Source organism: Rhinopithecus roxellana, chromosome 10 (assembly GCF_007565055.1).
Source record: "Rhinopithecus roxellana isolate Shanxi Qingling chromosome 10, ASM756505v1, whole genome shotgun sequence".
NCBI classification, from domain to species: domain Eukaryota; kingdom Metazoa; phylum Chordata; class Mammalia; order Primates; family Cercopithecidae; genus Rhinopithecus; species Rhinopithecus roxellana.
Window position 1 is genome coordinate 91385378 of NC_044558.1, and position 27922 is coordinate 91413299.

Here is a 27922-nt window from a genome sequence, read left to right on the forward strand (position 1 = left end):
CGGGAGAAAGATGGAGTTGGCAGCAGAATGGAACAAAGCTGAGAGAGGACCCAGAGGAGGAGTTGCTCCTATCCCACCGCCAAAGACCTCCGAGGCCTGGACGCCTTCTCTCTGTCACCCTTTCTCTCCTGGCTGCCTGCATTGCTCCCAAACCCTGCAGGCTCAGTGCCTCGGAGCTGGGCACAAGAAAAACAGCTTGTATTATCCACTGTCCACCCCAAAATGAAAAGAGCCACTTCCCCCTCCCCTCTGATACACATTCAAGAAGAAAGCAGTGCAATCAGAAATATTATTTTAATGTTATTTCAATTGCATCCACAATTGAAATTTTTTTCTAAAAAGAAAAGGAGAATAATGTATTCTTTTCACTCCATTAGCCCTTACAGACATTAATGCCACAATTTCTAATGCTCAGGCTTTTCTCCTTCCATTTAGGAGAAATGGCCCCAGGCAAATAAAAAGGTTGCCTGGACTGATGTGGGGAGCCTCCTATGCAGATAGGTGTAGTTAACAGATGTGAAGAGATTAAGTGACACCTAAAGTCCCAGGTTCCTGGCTGAGATGTTTGGGCCACGGGTTTCGATTAAGATACATCATAGGCTCTACATGATCGGCTCTGGGGTAAGCATTCTGAATTCAAAGACGGGGATTTTGCTCAAGACCTGAACCCACCTGGTACTAAACCTCAATTTTCTCTCCTGTTTAAAAAAGGGGACAGTTTAAAAAATCTCTGCTCTGTTGAACCACTAAGGAGGCTCCAGAAAGTCAAGAATGAAGGGCAGAAATGCTTTTCAGGCCTCAGACTGTGCAGTCAATTGAGCGAATGTCCTCCGGGTACCCCATTGTTGAAAGCATTTGGTGGGACTTCCAGGTTGCCATGGTGACCAGGGAATTCAGGGTCCTTGCGGAAATAATTATCAGGAACTTTTCCACTGGTGACTTTGGTCAGTTGTTCGCCACAGAGAGCCTCTGTCAGTTGTTTCACCCCAGTATGTTTTGGGTGTGATTTGGGAGAGGGAGCAAGGTGTCTGGGGTCCCTGCTTCTGGACCCTTCTGTTGGGATGTCACCAAAGGCCAGAAACCCAGCACCAGGGAGCCATAGGAGACTAGCTGGAGAGGAAGAAAAATTAGAGGTCTCGACCAAGCAATTGTTTCAGTGACAGATCCTTCCAGATTGGGGTTTGGCCTCCCTCATCACCCACACCCCCACCCACCTCCCTTCACCTCCTCAAGGTCATTACTAGAGTTTTCACTCACAGTTCCAGGCGGGGTGGCCGCCTCCACTCTCTCCCATGTATACCAGAGCTCTGTAGCTGAGACCTGTCGTGTCCTCTCTCAAGAAAATCTCTCCCCAAAAGAGTGGCATGAAGGATGCAGAGATTAACTGTCCTGATTAAACTGGCAATTTCACAATCACCACAACAGCATTTCAGGTTCTCTTGACCCAGCTAGGCCCAAGTCCGAAAGCCTGATCAGACCTTAGGAATTTTGTAAATCAATGACCTGGATGACTTAATGGTCATTGCTTGAATATTGCCTGAATTGTTGGGTTGATTTGGAGGATATTAGGATGAGTTTTCGTAAAGAGGGTCATTATTATTACAATTGCTATCTCCTTTGTTTTCTTTGCTGCTACAAATTCTGGATTTCTGCAGCATAGACTTGGAGACAGACCCACACCCATTCTCCTTAAATCAAGCACTTTATGAAACATCAGATCGAATTCTCTCCGGTGGGGATGCCTTGCTCTGTGAGGCCTGGCTGGCTGGAAAGAGGCCCGCAGGCAGCCAGAACTGGAGTCGAAGTTTCATCTCTGGTTTTAACTCTGGCCCTTTGAGCGAGCTTAACACGTGTGGATTTAATTTCCCTTTCTTTCTTGCTTCCTTTTCTTTCCCCCTACCCCCACCTTGTGAGGGAACAAGAAAAATAGTCTGCTCTGTCGACAGCGCGACACTGTTCCGTTTGCCAAAGAAAATTTGTCTTTCCAGAGTCACAGAGAGCAATGGGCTCCCAGGTTTCCAAGGAGCCGTTCAACTGAGGTAGAAGATATCCAGACAGGTCCCCCACCTTCACCCTAGACCTAGACATATCAGTCCGAGTCTCTCTCTTACACAGTTACAGACCTGGAATGCTGTATGTTTCTTCCCCCTACCCCAAACATTTTGGGAGACCTATCAGTGGGTTTTGACCTGCAGGATGGTTGGAGTTCTCAGGCTCAGTGTGACCCTGGAGGGACTCCATGGTCTCCCAGCTGGGACCCTCACCTTTCTAGGCTGGGCACTTCCCAAATTGGAGGAGATAAGACAGTGGCATCCTTGTGTCCAAGCAACACTCGCTTCCACCTTTCTGCTCTTTGAAGTGTGTAAATTTTTAGCATTGGGATCCTTCTCAGCTGGGCCTCGAAATGATATCCCCTCTTCTAGTTCTCATTTCATTACCCTGAACAGGAAAAACAAAAGGCAAAAACAAAGCAAAACCCAACAACAACAACAACAACAAAAAACTTGGAGAGTAACGAGGACAATCATTATCTAAAGCACACGAAGCAACACTAACATGAATGAGGAGAGTAGCAATAATAATTCTTGGTGGAAATATTGGAGGAGAGTATTGGATGCTCAATAATCATAATAATAACAGCCAGTATTCTTCCCGCACACTTCCGGTCAGAAGCGGGGAAACCAGAAACCGAATGAAACATTGGGAAGAGACATACTGTGTTCCTGGAAAAAATATAACAGAGCCAGATTTAACTGGGTGAGAGGGAAAGTGACCCCCTTGAGAAACCAGGGAATGTCTCACCCTCAGACCAACCCTTTCTTTTGCAAATTGAGTTGGTCAAAGTTTAGTTTTGTCATCATTTATATTGTTATAATTCTTATTAATTTTCCCAGCCCCATCCACACTTCTGTTTTTCACCACCCCACACCCCCAAGTTGCCACCGGGTCAGGTGGGGACATACGGGGAGAGATATAGACGGGGATGCATTTTAAAGTGAGTTCTTTTTTGAGAGGAAAACAGTGGGTAGTTTTGGATGTGTCTTTCTTAAAAACGGAAGGAGCAAGTGAAGAAAAAAATTATCAACAGCAACCAGCCCCTTTGGTTTGGGTTTTGACTTTTTAAAGAGGAATCTCTGCTGTCCTGTTGCATTATTAAAATCAGGGCAGGAATTTTGCAAAATGAGAAAAATACACTTTGGGAGAAAACCCAGCTGGGAGCAGGTTCGGGAAAGCGACAGTTCTCCGAAAGGAGGAAGGGAGGATGTGCGCTGTAGCCGGCTCCGGAGTTTACTGCCCAAACGATTAGGGAAAAGAACGAGGATTCTCAAACCTAGTTGCGATCTCTCGTCTCTCGTTTATTCTGTTCGTGGTGCGGGCTCCGGAGCGTCTGGGAAAGCCAGTGTGTGAAGCTGGACTTGTAGAAACCTTTGAATGCCGGTCCAGGTGGCTGCAAGGCCCGCGGTCCGGGATGCCAGAGAAAGGAACCACACGGAAAAGTCGCTACGCTCGGAGTTTCGCCTTTCCCTTGCAGCCCCGGCGGGGCCTAGGCCTCGGTTTCCGGCCCGCCTCGGCTCAGAGGTCAAATAGGAACTCATCTCATCGAACTAGCATTTGGGAGAAGGATTTCGAGTTGCGTTCTTGGCATCTGGGAGCAAACACTGCACCGAAGGAGCCTCGGATTTGGGGAAATATCGTTATTAACAACTTGGGAAACGAAAGCGAAGCTCGGGGCAGCCACTGCAGCCTGGCCGAGAGAAAGGACGCGGGTTGTGCTCTCTGGAAGCAAAGGGGTCTGCGGCCCAGCTGGCCTGGGAGCTCGTGGCCAGCGCTGGAAGCTGCCCGCTCTCCCCACGGGCCTGACCTTGGCTCCCGCAGCAGCTCTGCCGGCCGACTGCCTCCCTGCACATTTTGCTGCCTTTCCAGTCCCGAGCGGAACGGGCCTGGAGCCAGGCCATGCTTCGGAAAGCCCTGGGGGTTAGGGACGCGCAAAACCCAGGATCGAACCCCGAAGCTGGGGGCAAGCCCAGATTCAGACGTCCGGCTCCCTCGGGACCCCTTGACGGGGAACTTACCCTTCCGGAAGGCCCGTCGCTCTCAGGCTCTGTGTTGGGCAGGCCTAGTTCTTCTCTCGGCGCCACCAGGGGCGTCTACGCGGTACGTTCTGCAACTGAATCTAGTGGGTTTCCAGCGGTGCGCAAAAGTTTGCGCGCATCCACCGCTGGACTGCTTAGAAATTATGCTCATTGATCGGACTAAAAATAATAGTCGTCGTGATTACAAGACAAAATAGAGTGCCTCGTGCCTCGGCGGGCCCTGGTGCTATAATTATTCTCTACAGAAATCACCTCTCTCCACTTCCACCCCTACTCCACCACCCACTCGCACCCCGCCCCTGCCGGGCCACTCTGGGACGAATTGCATTCTTGGACCTTTCTCTCAGCAAGACACATTACGGAGAACTCCCTCGGTCTCGTGTCCCCTCCACGACAACCCAGTAATTATTTCTGTGCAAGTCTGCAAGAGGGCACTCAGTTATCGCATCCCAGCCTAACCAGCTAGAGCGGCGCCTCGATATTCATTTGCCAAGAGCTCCTCCGAGGGGAATTTTTTTTTTTTTTTTTTTTTTTTTTTTTTTAATAATAAGGATCCCACGCCTTATGCAAGAGATCTCCGTCCCCCGGAACAACTCGATTTCCTTCCAATAGAGGTCTGAGGTGGACTCCCACCTCCCTTCGTGAAGAGTTCCCTCCTCTCCCCCTTCCTAAGAAAGTCGATCTTGGCTCTGTTTGTGTCTTAGGTTCATCACCCTCATTTCTCTGGAGAAAGCCGGTTGGTTTATGTCTTTATTTACTCCCGGGGCCGAGACGTTCGGGACTTGTGGCTGCACAGACCCGGCACTGATGTGCGAAGACGGAAAGAAATTAACCTCCCGCCGCTGCCCCCCAGCCAAGCGTGACAGAGCGCGGGCCGGTTGCGTGACTCGTGACGTCTCCAAGTCCTATAGGTGCAGCAGCTGGTGAGATAGTCGCTATCGCCTGGTTGCCTCTTTATTTTATTGGGGTATGCCTGGTAATAAACAGCAATATTTAATTTGTCGGAGACCACAAACCAACTTTGAGCTGGGAGGTACGTGCTCTTCTTGACAGACGTTGGAAGAAGACCTGGCCTAAAGAGGTCTCTTTTGGGGGTCCTTTTCAGAGTCTTCACCTGAGCCCTCCTCTCCAGCAAGGCGCACTCCTGGCTTTTGCGCTACAAAGAAGAGGTGGGATAGTTGGAGGTGAGTTTAGCCCTGGAGGACTAAGGGGGGAAATAGGTTTCTCTTTGCACTTGGCCCTCCTTAGTTTTTCACCCCGTCTTGATCTTGCTGAATCTTCCCTCTCTGTGCTTCTACTTTTCATGAACAAAATAAGAATGGCTTCGTGTGTCACCTGGCAAGAATGGATTCTCTCGAAAGGTTTGAAAATCCGTATTTTGCTTGGTGGCCCAGACCATCTGTGCTCAATGAACGAAGCAAATCTGGCTAGGCTATTACCTGGGAGAGTCTAGATTTTTCCTCTCTGGAGGGGCCTGGAGATTATTTATGGGAATCAATTTTATCCCCAAATCTCTGAGAACTTAAAGGGATTGGGGAGGTCTTTCTGGATTTCCCTTTCCCTCTACCGGAGATGTAGCGGTTCAGCCTCCTTCCGATACCATGTTTGTTTTTTGTGTCTTCCACCTAGCATGACCTTATTAGCAAGCCCAAAGGCCTCCAAGCTGACTTGGAGGGTGAGGGTGTTTTCACAAATAAATAAAACGCCTGGGCAAAGATCTGTTTGCAAACAAACCTGGAAGGCGGAGTGAGCACCATAGCAAAGGAGGGTTGGTTTTCTTCCTGGTTGCCCCACATTTAGGGTTGGAGATTCTCCACTTTGGCATTTTGCAGCAGTGGCCTGGCCTGGGATTTTAGCAGAGCAGTCATAGAGGGTTACACAACTGCTGATCTCGGGCATTTCTCCTCCCTCCATCCCTTTCTCCAGACCTTGACTTGCAGGCCCAAGTCTCTTATCAGAACCCTAGAAAAATCAGGACGATGGGGGTACAGGAGGTAAGGATGGGAAACAGAACAGGACTCCTGACATTTACTCCAAGCATCCATATTTGGTGTCCCAATCTGGGTCTGCTCAGACTGAGACCTACTGACTGTGTTTATGCTTTTATTGACCTCTTCAACTCACCCTAAAAAAAAAAAAAAAAAACATTTCAGAGAGGGAAAGGGCAAGGAGAGGAGACCAGTGGAGATGAAAACCCTCCCCAGTCCCCAGTGACTCTTTGATTATTTTAATAAAACTGGGCACTGCCTTGTGTACACCTGGAGCAGGGGAGGTCTGGTGGCCCCACTGGGTGGGGGTGGGGGCCCGCAGCGATTTCTTGGCATCTTTGATCTCGGCCCCCATCCCAATGCACCTTCACCCTGCCTTCACCCTAGAGTCGTTGAGAGTAGGGGTGATGAGTAGGGGGTGGAGGGGAGATGTCAGGAAGGCGAGCGCCGGCCAGGCGGGGTCAGGCAGCTCTCCTTCTCGAGGTCAGCCTTGGAGAGAATGTTTGCAAGGCTGCGGAGGCCCGGGGTGTGTTTGTGTGTGTGCGTCCAGACTCGGTTCTCTGCACCGCCAGCGTCATTGAGATTACTTCCCGGTTAGAAGCCGACCGAGTTTGAAATGATTTGTGCAGGAGTTTCTGCAGCCACCGCTTGCTCAGAGAAGCAGAGATGGATGGAGGTTGGGAAAGGGGTAGAGAGGAGGGAGTTATTGCAGGTCTGGGTTGAGAGTCGTTTTGTGATTTGAGTGTTCGGGAAATCTAGTGGAAAAGTTGTGGGGGGGGAAGGGAGGACCAGAGGGTGGGAGGGAGAGAGAAGGGGGAGGGCGGCAGAGTGCAGTGGGATCTAGTTGGATAGGCGATTTCAGTACTTTGTGAGCATCGAGGCAACCCAACGTCACTGTGCTCAGCTGAGTTGGCTTGTATTTCAGAGAGAGAGAGAGAGAGAGAGAGAGAGAGAGACTGACTCTTACCTCGAATTCGGGAACTTTAATCCTGAAAGCTGCGCCCAGAAAGGACTTCGACCATTCACTGGGCTCCCAACTTTCCTTCCCTGGGGGTGTAAGGGAGGAGCGGGGCACTGAGATTTTATGGTTGCCGGTGCTCTTGGAGGCTATTTTGTGTTCTTTGGCGCTTGGCAACTTGGAAGTATTTAGCGAGAGCAAGCGCACAGCGGAGGAGGTGTGTGTTGGTGGGGGGGCAGTCGCCGCGGAGGCTCCAGCGGTAGGTGCGCCCTAGTAGGCAGCAGTAGCCGCTATTCTGGGTACGCAGTAAACTCCGCATAAACCCCGGAGCCACCATGCCTGCACCCCCGCCTCGCCGCCGGCTTCCCTGCTAGGAGCAGCAGAGGATGTTGTGAATGCACCGGCTTCACCGAGAGAGGTAACCGTCCCGGCAGATGGCCCAGGAGGCTCAGGAGGGAGCTAGTCGGCCGAGTCGGCTGGGGCGGCGGGAATGGCGGATTCCAGCCTGGCTGTGCATTCTGCAGAGCGCAGCTTGCAGAGATTTTGCGCGACTCGGAGCTCCGCGGAGAATGGAGTCCGGGAGCCCGCCGCGGCTGGCGGAGCGGCATTGAGGTTTGCAGGAAGCACGGCCTGGTTCTGTCAAACCGCATCTTGTTCGTCTCCGCCAGCCCAGGGCTCCCCGGGACGCTAGCGAGGGCGCGGGGTAGGATTCTCCCCGCGGCCGGCAGTGAATGGGAGCGCGTGTGGGAGCGCCAGCCCTGCTTTCTTTTGTTGTGAGTAGGCTGCGGGGCTCCAGTCGCCGCCTCCCTGAAGCCCAGAGAACGAGGCGAAGAAAGCTGCTTGCGAGTCAGGCCTCAGAAGCTGTCCTTCTCCTCGGCCCCATTTCTAGATCTCTGGCCACTGCAGATCAGGATGGGATCTGGTCCCTTGCTTAAGCAGCTGCTAAGGTTTTGGGGGACTATCGCTTGTGTCCGCTTCCGAAACTCTTTCCGTTTTAGGGGGAATTCCTACTTGAGTATAGAGGAGATTGGAAAGAGATCAGAGAGCAGGAGACAGGCTCACTGGGCTTGAACAGCTCTGCGGCTGTTATTTTGTGTATTCTAACGGCCTGCAAACCCTGGCCGTTCTGTTCATTGCGGTGACCCGGGCCGCAGATTCAATGCCTCCAGCCTAGGACTTATCCGATAGTGACTTTGTCCTCGCCAATCCTGAGCCTGGGCCTGCAGTTTTAGCAAGCCCCTTCAGAGAAACCCTCTTCAGCCTGGTCACTCCACAAAATGCCCGCCATCCCCGACCCGGCTGCAGAGCGCTGGTGGCGGACACCCAGTGACGAGCCTCCCACAGAACCGCTGCACGGTGGCTTTCTTCATACAGTCTTCTGTTTGGCTATTTTTTATCTTTCAACGAATCTTACTTAAGGTTGGGGTAAAGAAAAGGACTTTTAATTTTAAAGGACTTTTAATGTTAGGCCTGTAAATGGTAAAAGATGTATGTGAATTCTCTTTTGAACCTAGTCTCAATCTGCATAACGTTCCCCTCTCCTGTGTTTTTGTTTTTGCAAGAGGCGGGTTACTTCACACATATTTGCCTGCTGCAGGAAACTATTCCTCTTGTGAGGTTTAATAAAAAGAGTTGCGACGGCATCTTGTAATTTGGCGAAGAAAGAAATTCTCTAAAGGACACTGGGTTTTTGTTTTGTTTTGTTTTTGGTTCCTACCCAGTGGCTTCCAAAAATACCCACGCCTTATCTTTATTGGCTCTTCCAGAAGTCCAGACAAATTTGACGGGCAGCTTGCTTATCACGGAGAGCCTGCGCAGGGGAGATGCGGGCCTGCCTCCTCCGGGTCTGACGCGGGTCTTTTGCAAGAGGTTGTGCTTGGTCATAAAGTAATAGTAATAATACTAGGAATACTAGTAATAGTAATAATTCTAGGGCCTTCTGCAGTCTCCTTTAGCTGGGAACGGAGGTGCTGGTAGCTGGAAATTGGGGGCCAAACTGCTCCCTCCTGTCACTAGAACTGTGCTCTCCAACCTTTCTCTCGTTCTCTCTCTCTCCTCCCCACCCCCATCTTCCCCTGCTTCTTGTCCTCAGAGCAGAACCTTGCGCGGGCACAGGGCCCCGGGCGCACCATGGCCGACGCAGACGAGGGCTTTGGCCTGGCGCACACGCCTCTGGAGCCTGACGCAAAAGACCTGCCCTGCGATTCGAAACCCGAGAGCGCGCTCGGGGCCCCCAGCAAGTCTCCGTCGTCCCCACAGGCCGCCTTCACCCAGCAGGTAAGGAGACCTCGCGCTTCGGGTCCCTTTGCAGAGATCGAAGTCAGAGTCTGGCTTCCCTGCTCGGCTTCTCTTGCCCGGACAGAACAAAAACAAAAATAAAAAGCAAAACAAACCCACCGACTGTAATCATCCCCTTTCCTTTTATTTATTTATTTATTTATTTATTTATTTATTTATTTATTTATTTGAGACGGAGTCTCGCTCTGTCGCCCAGGCTGGAGTGCAGTGGCCGGATCTCAGCTCACTGCAAGCTCCGCCACCTCCCGGGTTTACGCCATTCTCCTGCCTCAGCCTCCCGAGTAGCTGGGACTACAGGCGCCCGCCACCTCGCCCGGCTAGTTTTTTGTATTTTTTAGTAGAGACGGGGTTTCACCGTGTTTGCCAGGATGGTCTCGATCTCCTGACCTCGTGATCCGCCCGTCTCGGCCTCCCAAAGTGCTGGGATTACAGGCTTGAGCCACCGCGCCCGGCCCCCCTTTCCTTTTAATTCCCACTCAGTTCCACCTTCTCTGTCCTGTCTCCTCAAATACTAGAGTATTGTCATCCACTTTATTGTGACAGTTATCTTTACAAAGGATTTTTGAAATCTACTTCAATTGTTCGACAAATCTCAATTATCCGGCTGTTTGGGGTCAGCTAACAATGGCCTAGATAATTCCTTTCCCGCTGCACTACGTGTAGAATCGGCCCTCAGCATCTTAATAAGGGCCAGGTCAGCGGCCGCTTCAGGCCGGCATGAGCGATGGCTTGACCCCTCTTCTGATCTCCCGTAGCCTTCGCCTTCTCCTGCCTCCTCCTGCCTCCTCCGCGCCGCCGCCTAGACCCGCGCGCCCCACCATTTGTCTTGCGGTCGGGGCCTGGCTGGCTGGCACGCCATCACCGGCCGCTGGGAGCGCACAGGGCTCCGCCCGGAGGGCACCAGGAGCCTCGGGTTCGCCAGGCTACCACCTGGGCCCGGGCATAGGGAGGAGCCTCACCTTGCGCTCTGCGCCCCAAACCCGGGACGCACTGGGCGTTCAAGTAGGCCCCTCAGTAGATCCAGTGATTTTTAAATAAGGTGTCACGGGGGTGTGAAACGGGGTGACCACCAGAAGAGACACTTGCCCATAGCTAAAACCCTACCTTGGGATTTCGATGTCCTTCCTGGGTTTTCCCCGCTTCTTTCTTTGGCCTTTAAGTTTCGGGAAAACGTGTGTATATTTGTAGAGAAGCAGAGCATGAACACAGTTTAGGAAACTTACAGATTTTTTTTTTTCTTTTAAGGAAAAGCAAACCCACTTTTAAACTGTTGCAAATTATTCCAAAATGAAGAGTTTGTGTGTGTATGTGTGTGTGTGCACATATGTATATATGTGTATATATGTTTATATTTGCATTGGTTCTATGAATGTAGTTTTAGCAGAAAGCCAAAATGTGAAATGGTATCAGGCCTGCCCTATAATCAAAATAGCTGGATGTGGATGGAGCTACTTGCAGGGAGAGCCTGGAGGGTTTGTTAATATAGATATTTAGGATTAATTTTCATTCTGGACTGTGAGAACATATGGTAATATAAGCATTTTTAAGTTTAAAAATTCATATATGTTCATTTTTGTACCCCCATGGCCAAGAATAAGCAAGTATTTGTACATCTGTATGTTTGGTGTGTGGGCATCTGAGCAGCTACATAAGAATATTCTGAGTGGTTTTCTAGATTAGGTTTCTAGTTTTTCTAGGTTAGGTTTTTTGTTTGTTTTTGTTTTTGTTTTCTTTTCCCTGTATCTCAGGTGAAGTGGATTGAAATTGGCTCTGGTTTTTCTTGGTTTGTTTGGTTGGGTTTTGCTTATTCTGGTCCTCCTCAGTGACACTCCGAAGCACCCTGATGGTGGGTGATCATTCCATAGCCTTGTGCTGGTGTCATTAGAAGGAGACAATACAGCACTGTGGGTTCAAGTGGTTGGTGCAAACCTCAGGGACTCAGCCTACATAGGGATCCCTGGGCAGAGGCTATTGGGTGCTCCAGATAATTCTACAGTAGGCGGAGGCCACTTTTTACCCTCTGAGACCACAGGCTCCAGTGGGAAGGAGGAGCAGTCTCTGTGTTTGGGGGAGTTTGGGGAAGGAATGCCCACTACCGCCAGGGCTTGTCAGTGTGACTTTTTTCTCCTTCTTGCAGGGCATGGAGGGAATCAAAGTGTTTCTCCATGAAAGAGAACTGTGGCTGAAATTCCACGAAGTGGGCACGGAAATGATCATAACCAAAGCTGGAAGGTGAGATGGTTAGTTGTGTAGAGAGAGGGACTAGGAGAAATTGTGGGAGAGGTGAAGAAGAAAAGGTGGCTTGGAAGAGAAGAGGGAAGGAAAGGGGCAATAGAAGAGGGAACACAGAGAAAGAAGAGAATAGAGGAGGAGGCAGGGAGAGATAGAGAGAAAGAGAGAAAGGTAGATCCCGGTTAGAGAGGCACAGGGAGATTCCTCCATTGATCTCTCCTGGGATGGAGGAAATACTCCAAAAGTTCAAGTCCGGAAACTGGGCATTTCTCCCACCTCACACATAAAAAGAATAAAGAGCTTGGGAGACCGTGCTATCTGGATTCGTAATGAAGGAAAGAGAGAAGAGGGAAAGGAAAAAACAGAAAACAGAGACCCAAAGAAGACAGAGTCTAGAAGGTCTTTAGGTTTCAGGGGTCTTGGACGTTTTCTTTACTTCCACACTCATTCCCACCCTCCCTGACCTTGGAGTGGTTCCAGGGTCCCACCCGATTGTCAAACTCTGAATCGTTGAATGTATTCGCTACCTCTTTCATTGTTTATAGAAAGCTGGCGAAGCCTTTGAAACTGAACCGGGGCTCGGCCGGGCTCTATATACAGACACCGATAAACACAGCAGCTTCGCCAAGACACTCGCCCCGGAGTTCCCCTTTAAAGCTCGCAGAGTTTTAGCTAGAAGTGCTAGACTTCTGGGGGAGAAGGAGGGAGAGTGGTGCAGCTCTATATGTCAGTGTGAGTGTGTGAGAGTGTGTGTGTACGCGCGCGCCCAGGTCTGGGGACGTCCTGGCCACATCCCTTTCCATGCTGGACTGGTCTTCCGCGTCCCGCAAAGCAAAAAGCCAGAGGATGTCCCGAGCAGGCGTGTGGAGCAGGCGACCGGTAGGCCCAAGCCACCGAGTGTGTGAAGGGGGAGGGTGGAGCCGCCTTTCCAGACGCCCCCCCCCCCCCCGCCCCCGTTCTCCAGCCGAAGCCTCCCTCAATAAACTGACAACAGTGACATTTATTATTATTTAAAATTAAACAAAGTCTGCTCCCCGCTCGGCCCAAGCCCTGAGTGAACTAGGAGGCGCGTACTGTTTACATCAACGAACTGCAGTCCTCTTCCTAGTCCCCCAGGAAGGAAAGACACGGCCGAGTCCCTCTTTCCCCCAGCCGGAGTCGTGAGGGTTTAACTATAAAAGGCCTGCGAAGTCTTCTGCGCCTCCGCCTCCGGGCGCACTCGCTCAGGCTGATAAACACCGCGAGGCTTTGGCTCCGCGGCTCGGAGGGAGAGGCCTCCCTCCATTCGACCCTTCCGATCATCGCCGAGTGAACCCAGATCTGCCAACTTGTCTTTTCCCCCCAGGCCAACCTTGAGAATCTTTGCTTTCTGGGGCATGCTCCTTAGAAGGTGGAGGGAAATTTGGAGTGCGCCAGGGGCCAGAAAGGTAGCAGAGACGGCACAGTTCCGGGCCATCGGCTTGCTAACGACTCGATCTTAGTTCAGGCCTCAGCTTTTTCTGAAACCAAATCTGGAAGGGTCTGGAATTTCTTTGCTGAAGGCCAAGGAATTTCGACTCTTCAAAGAAGAGTGTCAGGCGCCTTGGAGAAATTGTGGGGGCATTCAGGAATAAACTGCTAGAGACCAGTATCAGAGGTCATTAACCGAGCTGTACTGGGAACCGCGGCTTACCCCCTCCTCCAGGGGCAGAGGACCAAAGCCAGGTCGGGAGGCCTGTGCGCACCCACGCGTGTGCGTCTCTGGGGCGCACACACCTTGCGTACACGTGACACCTTAGCGCCGCGAGGATCGGCGGAAGCACCTGGCTAGACAGATCCTCTAGGATCGGCACCTAGCTTTGTACCTAATAAGCCTCCTCTTCCCACAAATATTAATAGTAGGTGTCTGGCTCTGAAAAGGGCAGTTAGCAAGAGCTGAAATGGAGGTCCCTTTGAAGCATCTTCAAAACCCGTTCTCTAAAGGCGCCTGCGTCCTGGTTTGTTTTCCTGTTAGGATACCTACAGTTGCCCGCCTGCTGTTTTCTCCTCCCTTCGCCTTTCTCCTCCTTATAACTTCAAGGGAAACCCGGGATGGATCTTGCGGTGAGCGGAACGGGGCTATTTTCCGCTTCCACGTTTCTCCAGGAATCGCTTTTTTCCATTAAAATGGATGGAGGCTGCCTTCAAACATTGGCATTAATTCCCGCCCCCCTCTCTCCCTCCGTCCCTCTCTTAGGCGGATGTTTCCCAGTTACAAAGTGAAGGTGACGGGCCTTAATCCCAAAACGAAGTACATTCTTCTCATGGACATTGTACCTGCCGACGATCACAGATACAAATTCGCAGATAATAAATGGTAGGCACTGGGTTGGCAGGTGGAGCGGGGAGAGAGAAAAGTGGAATCTTCTCCCGAGAAGTTGAATCAGTGAACATTTTGTTGTTGTTGTTCCTACTGTGTGCTAAAGGCGTCTGTCCGCCTATCCCATTGCTTTTTACTAACCATTCTCAGACGAAGAAACTGCAACCATTAGCTCCGGTTTTCCAGATGAGAAAACGGAGGCTCAGAGAAAGTGAGGTGCCTGTGTCTATCGCTGCACCCATAGGTTGTGGATTTTTACAAAGGGTATTGTTACCAAGTGCTGGAGGTATTTCTGGGGCATAAAACCATTTACAGTTATTTTTTATGAGTTACCTGCTTTGAACATGCATTTTTATGAAATTGCAAAATCAGCTCGTGGTATTCAAGTTAAACAGTTAAGAGAGGAGAGGCCCATTTCTTGGGTAGAATTGTTCCCATGGCTGCCAGCAGTGCAGGGGCCTGACGATGAAGTCCCCGTTGAAAGCCCTCAAGGAATTTTCAAGGCTTTTTGCACGTCCAGACCTCCAGAACCCGCCACTTGTTTCTGGGATGTGAGAGGCTGTAAGAAGAAAAGGCTGGGCCAGGGGCTTGCCTGGACCCAGGCACCAAGTACGCTGGGGCACCTGGGATTGCAGATACCTAAGGGAGACGGGAGGGCCTCCAGATTATTTCCAGCTACTACTTAAGAGCCTTCACCTGGTGCGTGAACTGAAGCACGCTTCGGTGCAGTGCGCTACCTCCAGACTCTGAGCCAGGCTTGTAATCACACCTTTCCTTCATCTAGGTCTGTGACCGGCAAAGCTGAGCCCGCCATGCCCGGCCGCCTCTACGTGCACCCGGACTCTCCCGCCACCGGGGCGCATTGGATGAGGCAGCTCGTCTCCTTCCAGAAACTCAAGCTCACCAACAACCACCTGGACCCATTTGGGCATGTGAGTACTGTGGCCTGGATTCCACGCTTTGTCTCCCTCTTGTCCTCTCTCCCTTCTTCTCACTGGGTTTCTCTCTCTTCTTGGCTCTGTTCTCCTTTTCTTTCCTCCGTTTTCCCCCACTTTGGTCGCTTTCTGCCTCTACCTTCTTGATCTGGACTTCCTTCCTCTTCCTTTTCCTCCCTTCTGTCTCATTTCTTCTCTCATTCATTTCTGTTAACTTCTTTCACCTTCTCACTCACTTTCCCTTTACTTTCTTTTTCTTCCTACTACTTCATCCTCTGTCTCCACTACTCTCCTAGGCAGATATCTGCCCCTCTGCAGTCCTCCCTGTGATCCACACTCCCCAAGTCTGGGTCTGTAGCTCCTTGGCGGCTGGAGATATGGCCCCCAGCTCACCTGGTCTGGGACTGCATCCTTGCCGCTAGGGCCCAACCCCTCTCCCTTTGCCTAGAGATGGAGGAATGACTAAAGCTGCTCATTCCAGGCCTGGAGAGTCTGTGAATTCGATTTGTGGTTAGGAGTGGAGGGCTGTGTTTCAGTCTTGCAGAAAATATGGATCCTCTAGCCCAGTGGATACCCAGTATAGACTGCACAGAGGCTGGACCACAATGAAAGCCATATACCTTCGCTCCCCACTTCTCAATCCTGCCTTAATTTTGGGATGTTCCGGGGAAAGGGAGAGCCCAGCTCACCTGCCTCCTCTTTTCCGGATGGGAAATGAACTCATAAGAGGCGAACTATGGTGCCAGTGCCACTTTTTAGCTTGATACTCCTGGGGAGATCTGTTTTTTTCAACATCCAGCTTTCTCCCTTTCCACACTGTGCCCAGAGCGGGCGAACCTAAACCGGGGTCCTAAACTTGGAGTCTGGATTGGACCCAAGAGAGGGGACTGGTGAATTTCCTGAAACTGAATGCAGGGTATTGAATGTGCAGCCTGCCCACCACCCAAAAGAATGTGTAGGTTTTGTGGATTCTTAGTAGGGTCATCACCCCTCTTCCCAAAGAAAAACAAAACACAAAACGCTGATTTTTGAAAAAATGTCCCCAGACCTCATCGTTGCAGATAATTAATAACTAGAACGGAACACGCATTCTGAATTAACGTTTAGAACTTTTAGCTGGATGATTCTGCCATACAAGTGTGTACTTTCATCTCAGGGCATTTGATTCTCACTGCAGCCTAGGGGGAGGACGGAGAGGCATAACTTTTGTACAGGAAGAGTCCAGGGGATGGGGTGGGGGGTGGGGGTGGGGGAGTGACTTGCCAAGGTCCTACAGCCTATATTTGGGAGCAGAGATTTGCGGCTAGGTCTCTCTAATTACAAAAGGGGTTCTCTGTCCTGTAAGGTTGTAGCTTCAAAGAGGAGCAACAGATAGGCCCATGGTTGCCAATTTCAGGGAAAGGAGGGGGCTGGGACGGAATGAATTTGGTCAAGAGGGCGGGGAGGATGGTTTATGAAGGTCCGAACGAGAAATCTGCTCCTTTGAGGCCTTGGGGATGAAGCACTGAAGTCCCCAGGATCTGGAATGGGAAGAGGATCCCAGGGGTCCCCACTGATGGGTAAATGCAGCTCTCGGCCCGTGGGTGGAGAGGAGAAAGAACCATTCCCTTTCTGTGGAGCCTGCTAGGAGGGCACGAAAGGCATTTTCCGGCAAATGCAGAGGCGCTCTGTTAAACCCTGGTGTTTTGCCCACGAGTTCTTCTTGCTGGACTTCCCAGGAGGTGCTCTGTAAATTCAGCTTACGTGGGCGTTGGCTGACCCGCTCTGACTGTGTATCTGCCAGTCCCCAGCGGATACCTTACCAGCACTAGGGAAAACCGGCGCCATTTCTAAAGGTTCCACTTGCATCTCTGGGCTGGCTTCTTCTGGAGGATGGGACCCTTGGGTGGGGTCCTGCGTGGTCCTTGACGCTGGGAAGTGGGACGGTTCCCACTCATTTCAGCTCCTAGCTTTTTCTCTGCTCCTCTGGAGTGCCTTTGAGGTCTCTCTGGGGCGGATGCCTGCGGAAGGTGCACAACCCCACCACCAAATTCCTGGCATCCCTGCCAGGTTCAGGACCTTCCCGGCTGGGGAGAGGGACTCGGAGCTGCTCAGAACTGCCTAGAAACCAGGCATTCCCACCCCAAACTCCAGACTTTTAATTCAGAGCCGCCCTAATGAAATTAGGAGCCATTAGATCGCCCTCGCGCTGCTGTCTCCACACTGTCCCCAGCCGTCAAAGCAATTTGGCTAAGCCGGGCCGATGGCCCCGCCGGCCGGGGACTGTGGCGGCCAGCGGGGCCCTGCTGCGTCTCTCTGTCGCCACGCCGCCCCGGTCGGCGTCGCTATCGGCCGGGGAGGCGGCCGGACCACGGCGGCCGGAGATTAGAGCCGCGCGGCCCGGGGTCGGGCAGCCGCGGGGCCTGAGAGTTCCTCGTCCCTCCCCCGCCCGGGCCGCGGCTCCCCTCCCCCAACTACCTCCACCCGCTTGGGGCGGGGCTCCGGGGTTGGTCCAAGAATCCTGCCCCAGGGTCATCAGTGCAAATAATCAAAATCACCGAGACAACCTCCGCAGCTCCCGGGAAAAAGCAGGCTAGATTTTCAGGCTGTTAAACGCAGCAATTCGCACGTTGGGTGGGGATGTATCAGAGCGTTTTGGTAAATATTAGCGTTAAGAGCCTCCCGGGAGCATCAAAACCTAGTTCATCAGAACAACAAACCCAGTTTTATTGGTGAGGATGCTCATCTGTGACTAGCCCCGGCTCCAGCAAGAACATGCAGCCTCCTCCTCCTCCTCTTCCTAATGATAATGGTGGTTGTAAAAATAACAGCACAACTATAGCAGTTAGGAACCCTCTTGTCCCTGGGAGCACCCCTAAATATGGGGAAGATAGGAAGTAGAAAGAGAATATTCCTGAAAAAGCAGATGTTGCCGTTCTGTTTGGGGTCAAGAGTGGAGATAATTCTGGTTATGGATTCTGAAACGTGATAAAGCTGGAGAAAGCGAGTTTTCAGGGCAACCAGCCCCTTCTTTGAGGGGTGTTAGGGGTGCTTCCTCCCCACACCTTATGAGCTGACGTCCTTGGAGGGCAGATCACCTGCGCCCCCCCAAATATCTTCTCTTTTCACTAACTCTACTTTGCTTGTTCTCCAAACAAAGGCCTGGGATTTGAGGTCTGATCACCCACCCTAAGCCTCAGAAAAAGGTTGTGCCCCAAACTGGTGACTTTTTTGTTTTATAAATTTCAGTTTTCCAAACACTTGGTATCTTCTCTTGCATCCCTTAGAGATTTGGGGAGTGGGGGTTATTTGCATGTTTGTTGTTTGTTTGTCCCCGTGCCCCCACACCACCCTTCAATCCAAAAGTGCTGTTCAGGCTTCCCTCCAGACGTGGATTCCTCGATCCAGACTTGCTCAGCTCACGTTGGGGGTGGGAAGTGCCCTATGCAGGGAGTTAATTTATTAAGCAAACTTTATTAAGAATTCTGATTTACTGCTCTGTGTGCCTTGGGTAGATTCCTGGAATATTACCCAGCTTTTTCAGTTGGAAATTGTTATTTTTGAAATGTTTCTTTTTAATGAAATCCCTGGCCCCTTTTCAAAACAGAAGAAAAATATCTATTTTTCGAGAGCCGATATAACAAGGCGAATTTAGAGGGTGGGGAGCAGGGTTTTATCTGGAGACAAAGGGAGTTTTGATTTTCTTACAATCTCATTTTCTTTATTATTTTTAGATTATTCTAAATTCCATGCACAAATACCAGCCCAGATTACACATCGTGAAAGCGGATGAAAATAATGGATTTGGCTCAAAAAATACAGCGTTCTGCACTCACGTCTTTCCTGAGACAGCGTTTATAGCAGTGACTTCCTACCAGAACCACAAGGTAAGCCCGAAGCCCAGGAACGGGTGCCTGGGGCCGTCTGCTCTTTCTTTTGCATGAATCTGCAAGGGTTTCCTGCTGGAACTTTGCTCCTCTGAATGGCAGCAGTCACCAACTTCGACCCCAGGATGCTGGGGTGGGGTCAAAGCTGCAGCCTAAGAGTTTCAGCTGTTTTTAGTATATCCACGGGCTTGGCATGACAGTCACAACCACACATATGCACCCACACCTGTTAGAAACAAACTTGTCAAACCATAGATGGGCCACACACTCAAATGCCACAAGAAGGCATCCCACTGACCTTATGAAATGCCTAGTGGGAAGAAAGGTTGCTTATTGCATGGCTCTGGAGCTGCCGTTTCGTTTCTGGGGCCATCATTTCTGCTGGGGTCAGTTTTCTCCTCTCCGCCTTTTTAATATTTTTCCCTCCAAGACAAGGTCTCACTCTGTCACCCAGACTGGAGTGCAGTGGCACAATTTTGGCTCACTGCAGCCTTGACTTCCCAGGCTCAAGAGATCCTCCTGCTCAGCCTCCAGAGTAACTGAGACTATAGGCACACACCATCATTAAGACCAGCCAATTTTTAACTTTTGTTTTTTGTAAAGACAGGGTCTCGCTATGTTGCCAGGACTGGTCTTGAACTCCTGGTCTCAAGCGATCCTCCCACATTGGTCTTCCAAAGTGTTGGTATTACAGGCATGAGCCACTGCACCCAACTTTGCCACTCAACTGGCAACAGTGCAGGTGGCAAAGTTGCCAGGATCCTTAGGATTGGACTTTCCTGATGCTTCCCTAATTGTTTCAGAAATCACTGACTCCAGACCACATTCTTGAGCAAGGTTTGCCTTGTTAAAATGAAAACAGAGCAACCTGCACCACCAGCAGCTTGGGATAACATTCCCAGGACTTAGACAAGAGCCTGCAGAACCACAGCTTGGTGAGGGGAGGCACACCTGAATTGCTTGGTAGAAGGTGACTGCAGTTTGGTGTCGGGCCGGATGCTGCTGGATGGATTGTGTGAAAGTCAGACCCCATGAGGTTCAAAATCCAGGCACTGGTTTCGGCATTTCAAAGCTTGACAACAAATTTGGAGCAGGCTGCCTATAGCGGCAGGTTGGAGGGTAGGGGGAGGATCTTCTCTTTTTCCTTAGGAGAAAGCTTGTCTCAACTTGTCAGGATTCACCTCTGTTCCTTAGATACCCAAGTGCTTGTGGATTCATTTTATTGCGGGTGGCAGGAGGGATTTAATGTTTCCTAAGCCTTGTTATGAAAATATCTAGAATCTGGAGAGGCAAATAATAGGTGCTGGGGGAGGGGCACCTGCCCTCATGGGGTTGTAGACTGTTAGGAGTATTAAGCAGTGATGTGGGCTTAGAAGGCTGTGGGAGGGCAAAGTGGGAGGGGGGTCCATATGGGATCTGTGAGGGCAGGTCACCTAGATGGATTTGGGGATGGTGCACGCCACCCCCCTCCAACGCCTCCTTCATAGCTCCTGTCCCCACCAGCAAGGCTGGAGTGGAGGGGGAACTGCAGGAGATGGGAACCGGACAGGAGAGGCCAGAGAAGGGTGAGAGGTGGGCTTAGCACCCCAAATCCTCCCGTCACCCCTCGAAGTTCATTCCAGTGCAGGCTGGCTTGGTAGAGAATGCCCCAACTGAGGCCGGGACTGTTCCAAAATGCTGTGGGTAATGTCCAAATCCAGATTGTCTGTGAACAGACCAAGCTGTGATAGACAGTCCTTTCCAGGCCACGAGACCTGTCTGGGAACCCAGGTCAAGAGAGAGTTTCCTGCCCTTGCAAAGAAAACTCATTCCCCTCAACACACCATTCCTTTTTAAATGGGTAGGAGGATTTTTCTGAGCATCCTTCCACTTGTTGAACCAGCAAGAGCAAAACTGAGGGTCGAATGCCCTGAAAGATGTAAAACTATTTCAGGCCAATTTGAGTCTGGCTGCTTGAAACCTGTTTCCCTCAATGGTTGGTGTAAACCTGTGTTTAGCTTTGTGGTGATGGTCCCAGGAAAAAAAAAAAAAATAGCAATAAGGAAACTCAATTCTTCCTCTATATGTATATGCTTACATGCTCTCAGACCAGACAGGGTTCCAAAAACATATCGTATCTTTGCCCCGTCTACCCCAAGAAAGCTCAGGTTCATACAGGAGGACAGGAAGGGGTAGACATATAAAAATGACCTGCTTAAAAAGCCATCTGAGTACTCAGGTCCTTTGGAAGAAATACCCTAAATTCTGTGTGCTTATGCTTATGGTCTTAAGACTCATCAGGTGTGGATAGATGTGGGAAAACTCGCTCCCTCTCTCCTTCTCTCTGTTGACAGCCTTATTGAGGCATAATTGTCATCCAATAAACTGCCATATTTGAAATAGACAATTAGATAAGCTTCTTGTGTATATATATGTATACCTGTGAAACTGTCACTGCAACCATTTGTGAATATGCCCAACACCCTTTACATTTCTATTTAAAAAATGTCTTCCCAATGCACATATTTAGTGATTGATGTGCATAAATGCCTGCCTGCCCAATGGGGTGTGTATGTGTGAATTATTTTTTTTTAGCACAATGTAGGGAATCATGTGTCTAAGAATGTGTGTCTTCAAATATGCATTTGGATATATGTGTATTTGATGGCCACACTAAGGGTTCACACACAATAATTGCTTTTCTTTTCTGTATTGATTGAGTCAGGGAGCCCGATTGAGCTGTGCATAAAGGTCTGTTTAGCCAGCCTGACAGATTCCTTGACATCTGGGAGAGAAATTTCATGGAAGACAACTTTCTGTTTCCCTCCCCCACTTCTTACTTTAGAGCACCAAAGACACCTATTTTCTTTTTCAGGAGCAAATCCAAAACTGTGCACTTTCCCAGTCAAGTGCAGGGCCCCTGCAAACATTTCCCACATGGATATATGATGTGTGATTTAAATAAGCGGGCCAGGGTTGCATGTGATTTGTGGACTCAGTCTTGCTACTTTATTGTCCCACCTGGACTGGGTGTTGAGACTTCTGACTTCATGGGTAGAAGCCAGCTGAGCTCACCATCGCATAGGGTTAAGGTGGATGACTGTAGAGGCTGACTGCTTTGGTTCAAACCTATTTGACTTTGGGCAAATGATTTAACTCCATTTCCCCACCTGTAAAATGGGGATAATAAGAGAACTCACCTCATAGGGTTGTTGTGAGGATTCAATGAGATAATTCCCGGCAAGAGTGTCATGCGGGATCTGGCAGAGAGCTAGCGCAGAGCATTAGTAATGATTGATGAGACCCTTGATTGACTACTTAGCTGATCAGTTTATTAACAGGGCGGTTCCATCCGAAACGCAGACTTCAGAAAACTCTTTGCTTACTCATTCTAACTTCCTGGCTAGTTTAGAATCTGAAAGACTGGGAATTTAAATAAGTTCTTATTCCTGTGGTTGAAAAACAACTGCAAATATTAGTCTTTGTGGTTTAGTTGGCTCATTCCCTGATCATGTCATCAATTCAAGGACTATTTATCTAGCGTTTTGCCTTGGATAAATGAGCAGGGAAAGAAAAGCAATGCATGTGATTAAATTGCCAAGACAATTTGGAAAACTAAGGACCACCGTTTTTAAGGTCAAAGGGCCCATTGCCTTCAGAATGATCTTTCTCTACTTGGATGTAGGTACCAGGTGGAGATAGGTATGCTACAGGGTTCATTTCTTAGGCTACAATCACATACCCATATACCACAGGGCCCCTAATGACGAGACACATTTCCTCAGCCCAGCTGTGATCTCGGACTGGATTTGGGACTTATTTCCCCAGGTGGTTGACAGCTTGAAAAAGATATTTAAAAACTCAAATCTTCCCCAGCGACGTTCATTCTGTGAAACACGTTTTTGTAAAGTTTTCACTGCAGTTGTCAGCAGCTCCCAGAGCAATCCCTAGAAATATTTAGGTGTTAAAAAAGGTCACATGGGCATTTCATTTCCCTGTTCTTGCAACAATGGCTGTGTATGCAAGCAATGTCTATCCCCAGATATTAACTTAACTTTGCCATTAAAAGGCATTTTCCTCCTGCTTAAATCATTGTGTAAGGAGTCTATATTTATGAGGTATGAGCTTTCTGGTTGGGACCAGGAAATGAACCCTTAATAGAGAGACATAATTAAGATTTTTGGTCCTCGTGAGGGTTTTAAAAAATTTTTTTCAAAAGCAAGAATTCACAACAATTATTCTCATTAATTTTTACAACCTCTGTCTCAGTTGGAGCTGGTATTTATGTTTGTTTTTCCCCCACTCCCAAATCTCTCCCGGATATCCGGTTTTACGTTGATTTTGAAGGGAGTACATTTGCATGGTGAATAGAAGAAAGTTTTACTGAAGTCTTTTGGTGGAACTGGGAAATCCAGGTGTATCAGTTTGTGTGTCCACGATCTAACACACAGCATATTAGGAAGGGAATTTAATAAACATGGCTGTAGTATGTGAGTGGACAGATATTTTGACCTGCAGATAATGTATGTTGTATGTTGACATTTCTCAAGGATAATTCTTAGGTCATATAGGCATCTATAATCAGTTTCCAAAAGAAGTTACACGTAAAGATCAACATACCTAAGTGAATATATAAGAAATGTGCTTGTTCTGTGCAATCATATTTTTGCAAGCTATGATGGTAAGCACAAGATTAGGAACAGCCAATCTGTTTGAGGTGTAAGGAATGGATTTGAGCAAAAGGTTTTTGCTGATAACATAAAATTCTCCCTTTTCTTCTTTCCTTGGGGCAATTTTTTGTTCTGAGTTCTCAGTGGACATCATGGACTGAGCACTAATTCTGATGCTCAGATCCTCACTAAATGCTGGTGTCACAGCCTCACCATCTTTGACATTTACTTCTGAGACTGGGGTGGGGCGGGGTGGGGGGTGGGAGGAAAAGATGTCCTTCATCCACTTTTAAATGACCTATTTCTCCTTAACTTTTTGCAAGTCCATTAAAAGATGATTTATGGTCAACTGGGTGAAACTTCATTGTGATAAAGCCTGCGTGAGAAAGAAAAGTCCCATTAGGTGTTGGGTGTTTAGACTCTTAAAATACAAGTGAATGCAGGAGTACACATCTTAAGACGACTTTCCAAAAGGATTTTATAGATTTTTCTACTCATTCAGAAGAGTCAAGAAAAAATCTGAGGCCAATCTGCTCACGCCTGTAATCCCAGCACTTTGGCAGGCCAAGGTGGGTGGCTCATTTGAAGCCAGGAGTTCAAGAGCAGCCTGGCCAACATGGTGAAACCCTGTCTGTACTAAAATACAAAAATTAGCCCGGTGTGGTGGCAGATACCTGTAATCTCAGCTACTGGGGAGGCTGAGGCAGGAGAACTGCTTGAACCCAGGAGGCGGAGGTTGCAGTGAGCTGAGATCACGCCACTGCACTCCAGCCTGGGCGACAGAGTGAGACTCTGTTTCAAAAAATAAAGAATAAATAAATAAATAATCTGAAAGCTAAAGGAATAGACACAGTTAAACAAAAATGGGCTGGGTGTGGTGGCTCACACCTGTAATCCTAACAATTTGGGAGGCCAAGGCTACAGGATTTCTTGAGCCCAGGAGTTCAAGACCAGCCTGGGCAACATAGTGAGACTCTGTCTTTCTGAAAACCCAAATAAAAAAAAAAGGTTGAGGGAGGGAGAATGTGTACAGACACACACACACACACACACACGGATACTTTTAAAATATTTTAAAATAGACTTTAGGGTAGCCATAGCAGCTCATGCCTATAATCTCAGCACTTTGGAAGGCCAAAGCGGGAGAATCACTCGAGCTTGGGAGGTCAATGATGTAGTGAGCTATGATCACGCCACTGCACTCCAGTCTGGGTAACAGAGTGAGACCCTGCCTCAAAATAAATAAATAAATACATACATACATACATACATATATACATACATACATACTTGGCTCAGCTGGGCATGGTAGCTCATGTCTGTAATCCCAACAGTTTGGGAGGCCGAGGCAGGCAGATCACCTGAGATTAGGAGTTTGAGACCAGCCTGGTCAACATGGTGAAACCCCTTCTCTACTAAAAATACAAAATTAGTCAGGCATGGTGGCAGGCACACGTAATCCCAACTACTTGGGAGGCTGAGACACGAGAATCGCCTGAATCCAGGAGGCGGGGGTCACAGTGAGCCGAGATTGTGCCACTGTACTCCAGCCTGAGTGACAGAGTGAGACTCCATTTAAAAAAAAACAAAAACAAAAACAAGCAAAAAACAAACAAACAAAAAAACAAAGAAAACCTGGTGGGCACAGCGGCTTGGCCTGTGATCCCTGTACTTTGGGAGGCCGAGGCAGGAGGATTGCTTGAGCTCAGGAGTTCCAGACCAGCCTGGACAACATGGCAAAACCTCATCTCAACTTAAACTAAAAATAAAAATAAAAATAAAAATAATTTAGCCCAGCATGGTGGTGCATGCCTGTGGTCCCAGCTGCTTGGGGTACTGAGGCAGGAAGATTGCATGAGCCCAGGAGTTTGAGGCTGCAGTGAGCTATGTTTGCACTACAGCACTCCAGCCTGGGTGTTAGATTGAGGCCCCATATCCAAACAAAACAAAACAAAAAGGTTTCATTTTTTAGAGCAGTTTGGGGTTCACAGCAAAGTTGTTCAGAACATACCAAGATTTCCCCTATAGCTTCTCCCCACCACATGCACGGCCTCCCCCACCATGGACATCCTGCATCAGAGTGGAACATTTGTTGCAGTTGATGAGCCTACATTGACACATCATCATCACCCAGAGTGCATAGTTCACATTAGAGCCCACTCTTGATGTTGTACCTTCCATGGGTTTGGACAAATGCATAATGACGTGTATCCTCCTTTATAGTATCATAGGGAGTAGTTTCACAACCCTAAACATCCTCTGGGCTCTGCCTGTTCATCCTTCCCTCTTTCCGACCTGTGGCAACCACTGACCTTTTAACTGACTCCACAGTTTTGCCTTTTCTAGAATGTTGTATAGTTGGAATCATATATCTTAAACTATTAATTGTATGTTTGTGTTTATGGTGAATACACATGGGTACACATACATACAATAATTTTACTTTCAATATAGAGTCTTGGGGTTAGAGGTAAACCTTGTAGGTCATCTCTTCCAGAAAGCAGAACAGACAAGAATTCCTCCTCTCTTCAAATGAAGAAATTAGAGGGTATATTCATTTATCAAGCATAGTTTCCTAAATCTGTAACTATACTACTGGGATAGACTCTAAATGATTTTTAGGGATACTTGAATATGATGAAATAACAGAGAAACTTTCTTTCTTTCTTTCTTTTTTCTTTCCTTTTCTTTCTTTCGTTTTTTTTTTTTTGAAATGGTGTTTTGCTCTGTTGCCTAAGCTGGAGTACAGCGGTGTGATCTCGGCTCACTGCAACCTCTGCCTCCTGGGTTCAAGTGATTCACCTGCCTTAGCCTCTGGAGTAGTTGGGATTACAGGAGCCTGTCACCATGCCTAGCTATTTATTTGTTTGTTTGTTTGTATTTTTTGTAGAGATGGGGTTTCACCATGTTGGCCAGGCTGGTCTTGAACTTCTGACCTCAAGTTATCCACCCACTGTGGCTTCCCAAAGTGCTGGGATTACAAGCATGAGCCACCATGCCTGGCTGAAAGTTGTTCTTTTTAAAATTATCTTTCTAGTATTCTATTAGAGAGAGAGTCTCAGTTCAGTACTGGTTTGTGTTAACTACTCTAGAAGTGTCTAATTCCCATTTGCAACAAAGAGAAGGCAAGCTTTGGATATGAGTAGAGATAATTTCAAATGTTTGTTTTCTTCTTATTGAATAGCAAGTGATTCTAGTTTGTCATACAAAGAACTGACATCATATTTGTGTGAAATAAATGTAAATTAAAAGTGGTTTGACTTAAATAAAAATATTAAGCCAGCGTACAGGTGCTGTATAGATATGGCAATGATAGTGAAAGAAAACCCTGAATGATGGAAGTTTGAGTCATGCTGCTCTCATGTATATAACATGATTCTCTATGCTCTCTATGAAAATTCAGTTCACATGCAGTTTTTTAGGAAATACTTCTAGCAAACTCCATATGGATGCATTCTGTCACCTGGGTCTGCTACTGTACATTCACACTAATATAATGTGTTGATGGAGTAAATTAAAGTTCTGGGCCTGGAACCAAAATGTGTAAAAAGACCCTGTTCTGTAACTACGCCTTGTATGTTGCAACACAGATTTCCAAGATAGAACCCTCTCTTCTTTCCTTTGGACGTTAAAGAGGTTTGGTGCTGTTCAGTAGCTATTATATATGTTATTATTATACATATTGGTGTTTATTTCATTAGACACTATTTTCTACCAGAGCTAGCAAATGCTATCTGCAAAACTATGAAATGGACATGAAAAGAGGCATAATAGTATTTTTGAATGCAATAATCAAGACATGTTTCCTGCAGAAACACACGATGGAGTCAACCCTTTCAAATGGAGGTTACCACGCTGCCGGATGTGCAACAATCATGTCAGCATGCACAGCTTTCCAAAGGGGAGGGGGTACTGAGTATTGAGGACTAGATGGTGTTTAAAACACCAAATGCAAGATTGGAAAAAAAAAAAAAAAGGAACCCGGCTGGAATGATGCAGAGTATGACTCCAATTAACGGGTAAACCAAATCCAGGTGTTTTTCCCCCTTTTAAAAGCAGTCCAATGGAGGACATTTTTCAAAGCCTCCACTTGAATGAAGTGGTGGGTCCCGTTGACGTGACTGGCTTAATTTGCTTCTTTTGGTTGCCAGAGGCTGCATTTCCATGACATTTATTATTAGCTCATGTCCCGAGGTGGTCTTGCAGCAATCAAGTGAAAACCAGCTTGCTCTCTCTCCCTCTTTCCTTCAGATCACGCAATTAAAGATCGAGAATAATCCCTTTGCCAAAGGATTTCGGGGCAGTGATGACATGGAGCTGCACAGAATGTCAAGAATGCAAAGGTAGGAAAGTGGATTCCTCAACTTTCTCCTCCACACATACCCCTCAAATTACCCAGGTAAGCCAGCAGCAACCCAGCACCTCCCTCCACTAGCCTTCCTGCCCACAGAATGCCAGGCACAGAGAAATGGGGAGAATGAGCCTCTTCTGTCCCATTTTTTGCTAACCCCCACATGTGGTTGACACCATTGGGCAACCTGGAGAATACATTTTCTAGTGGAGA

The 27922-nt window shown here is 48.5% G+C and overlaps 1 protein-coding gene and 2 long non-coding RNA genes across 7 annotated transcripts in view; 1 reads left to right on the forward strand and 2 right to left on the reverse strand.

Moving 5' to 3' along the window:
* Nucleotides 1-275: 275 nt before the first annotated feature.
* Nucleotides 276-2419, reverse strand: LOC115900088. The gene is made up of 2 exons (XR_004059771.1): nucleotides 2265-2419; nucleotides 276-1110 (listed from the first exon to the last, which is right to left on the reverse strand). It is a non-coding gene; the product is annotated as an uncharacterized LOC115900088 (long non-coding RNA).
* Nucleotides 2420-3331: 912 nt separating this feature from the next.
* LOC104675549 lies at nucleotides 3332-4356 on the reverse strand. Its single transcript, XR_004059770.1, has 2 exons — nucleotides 4074-4356; nucleotides 3332-3605 (listed from the first exon to the last, which is right to left on the reverse strand). It is a non-coding gene; the product is annotated as an uncharacterized LOC104675549 (long non-coding RNA).
* A 294-nt stretch (nucleotides 4357-4650) lies between these two features.
* Nucleotides 4651-27922, forward strand: part of TBX5 (T-box transcription factor 5) — a 54338-nt gene continuing 31066 nt past the window's right edge. The window contains exons 1-7 of one of the 5 annotated variants that reach the window (XM_010380140.2): nucleotides 4651-5278; nucleotides 9133-9317; nucleotides 11476-11570; nucleotides 13786-13905; nucleotides 14693-14840; nucleotides 18557-18709; nucleotides 27610-27701. In XM_010380140.2, coding sequence (XP_010378442.1) covers nucleotides 9171-9317; nucleotides 11476-11570; nucleotides 13786-13905; nucleotides 14693-14840; nucleotides 18557-18709; nucleotides 27610-27701 — 755 coding nt within the window. In that variant the 5' untranslated portion in view covers nucleotides 4651-5278; nucleotides 9133-9170. Of the gene's footprint in view, nucleotides 5279-6688; nucleotides 6759-6942; nucleotides 7459-9132; nucleotides 9318-11475; nucleotides 11571-13785; nucleotides 13906-14692; nucleotides 14841-18556; nucleotides 18710-27609; nucleotides 27702-27922 lie in introns of those variants that run through there. The other 4 variants (XM_010380138.2, XM_010380139.2, XM_010380142.2 and 1 more) reach the window with 4 other exon arrangements.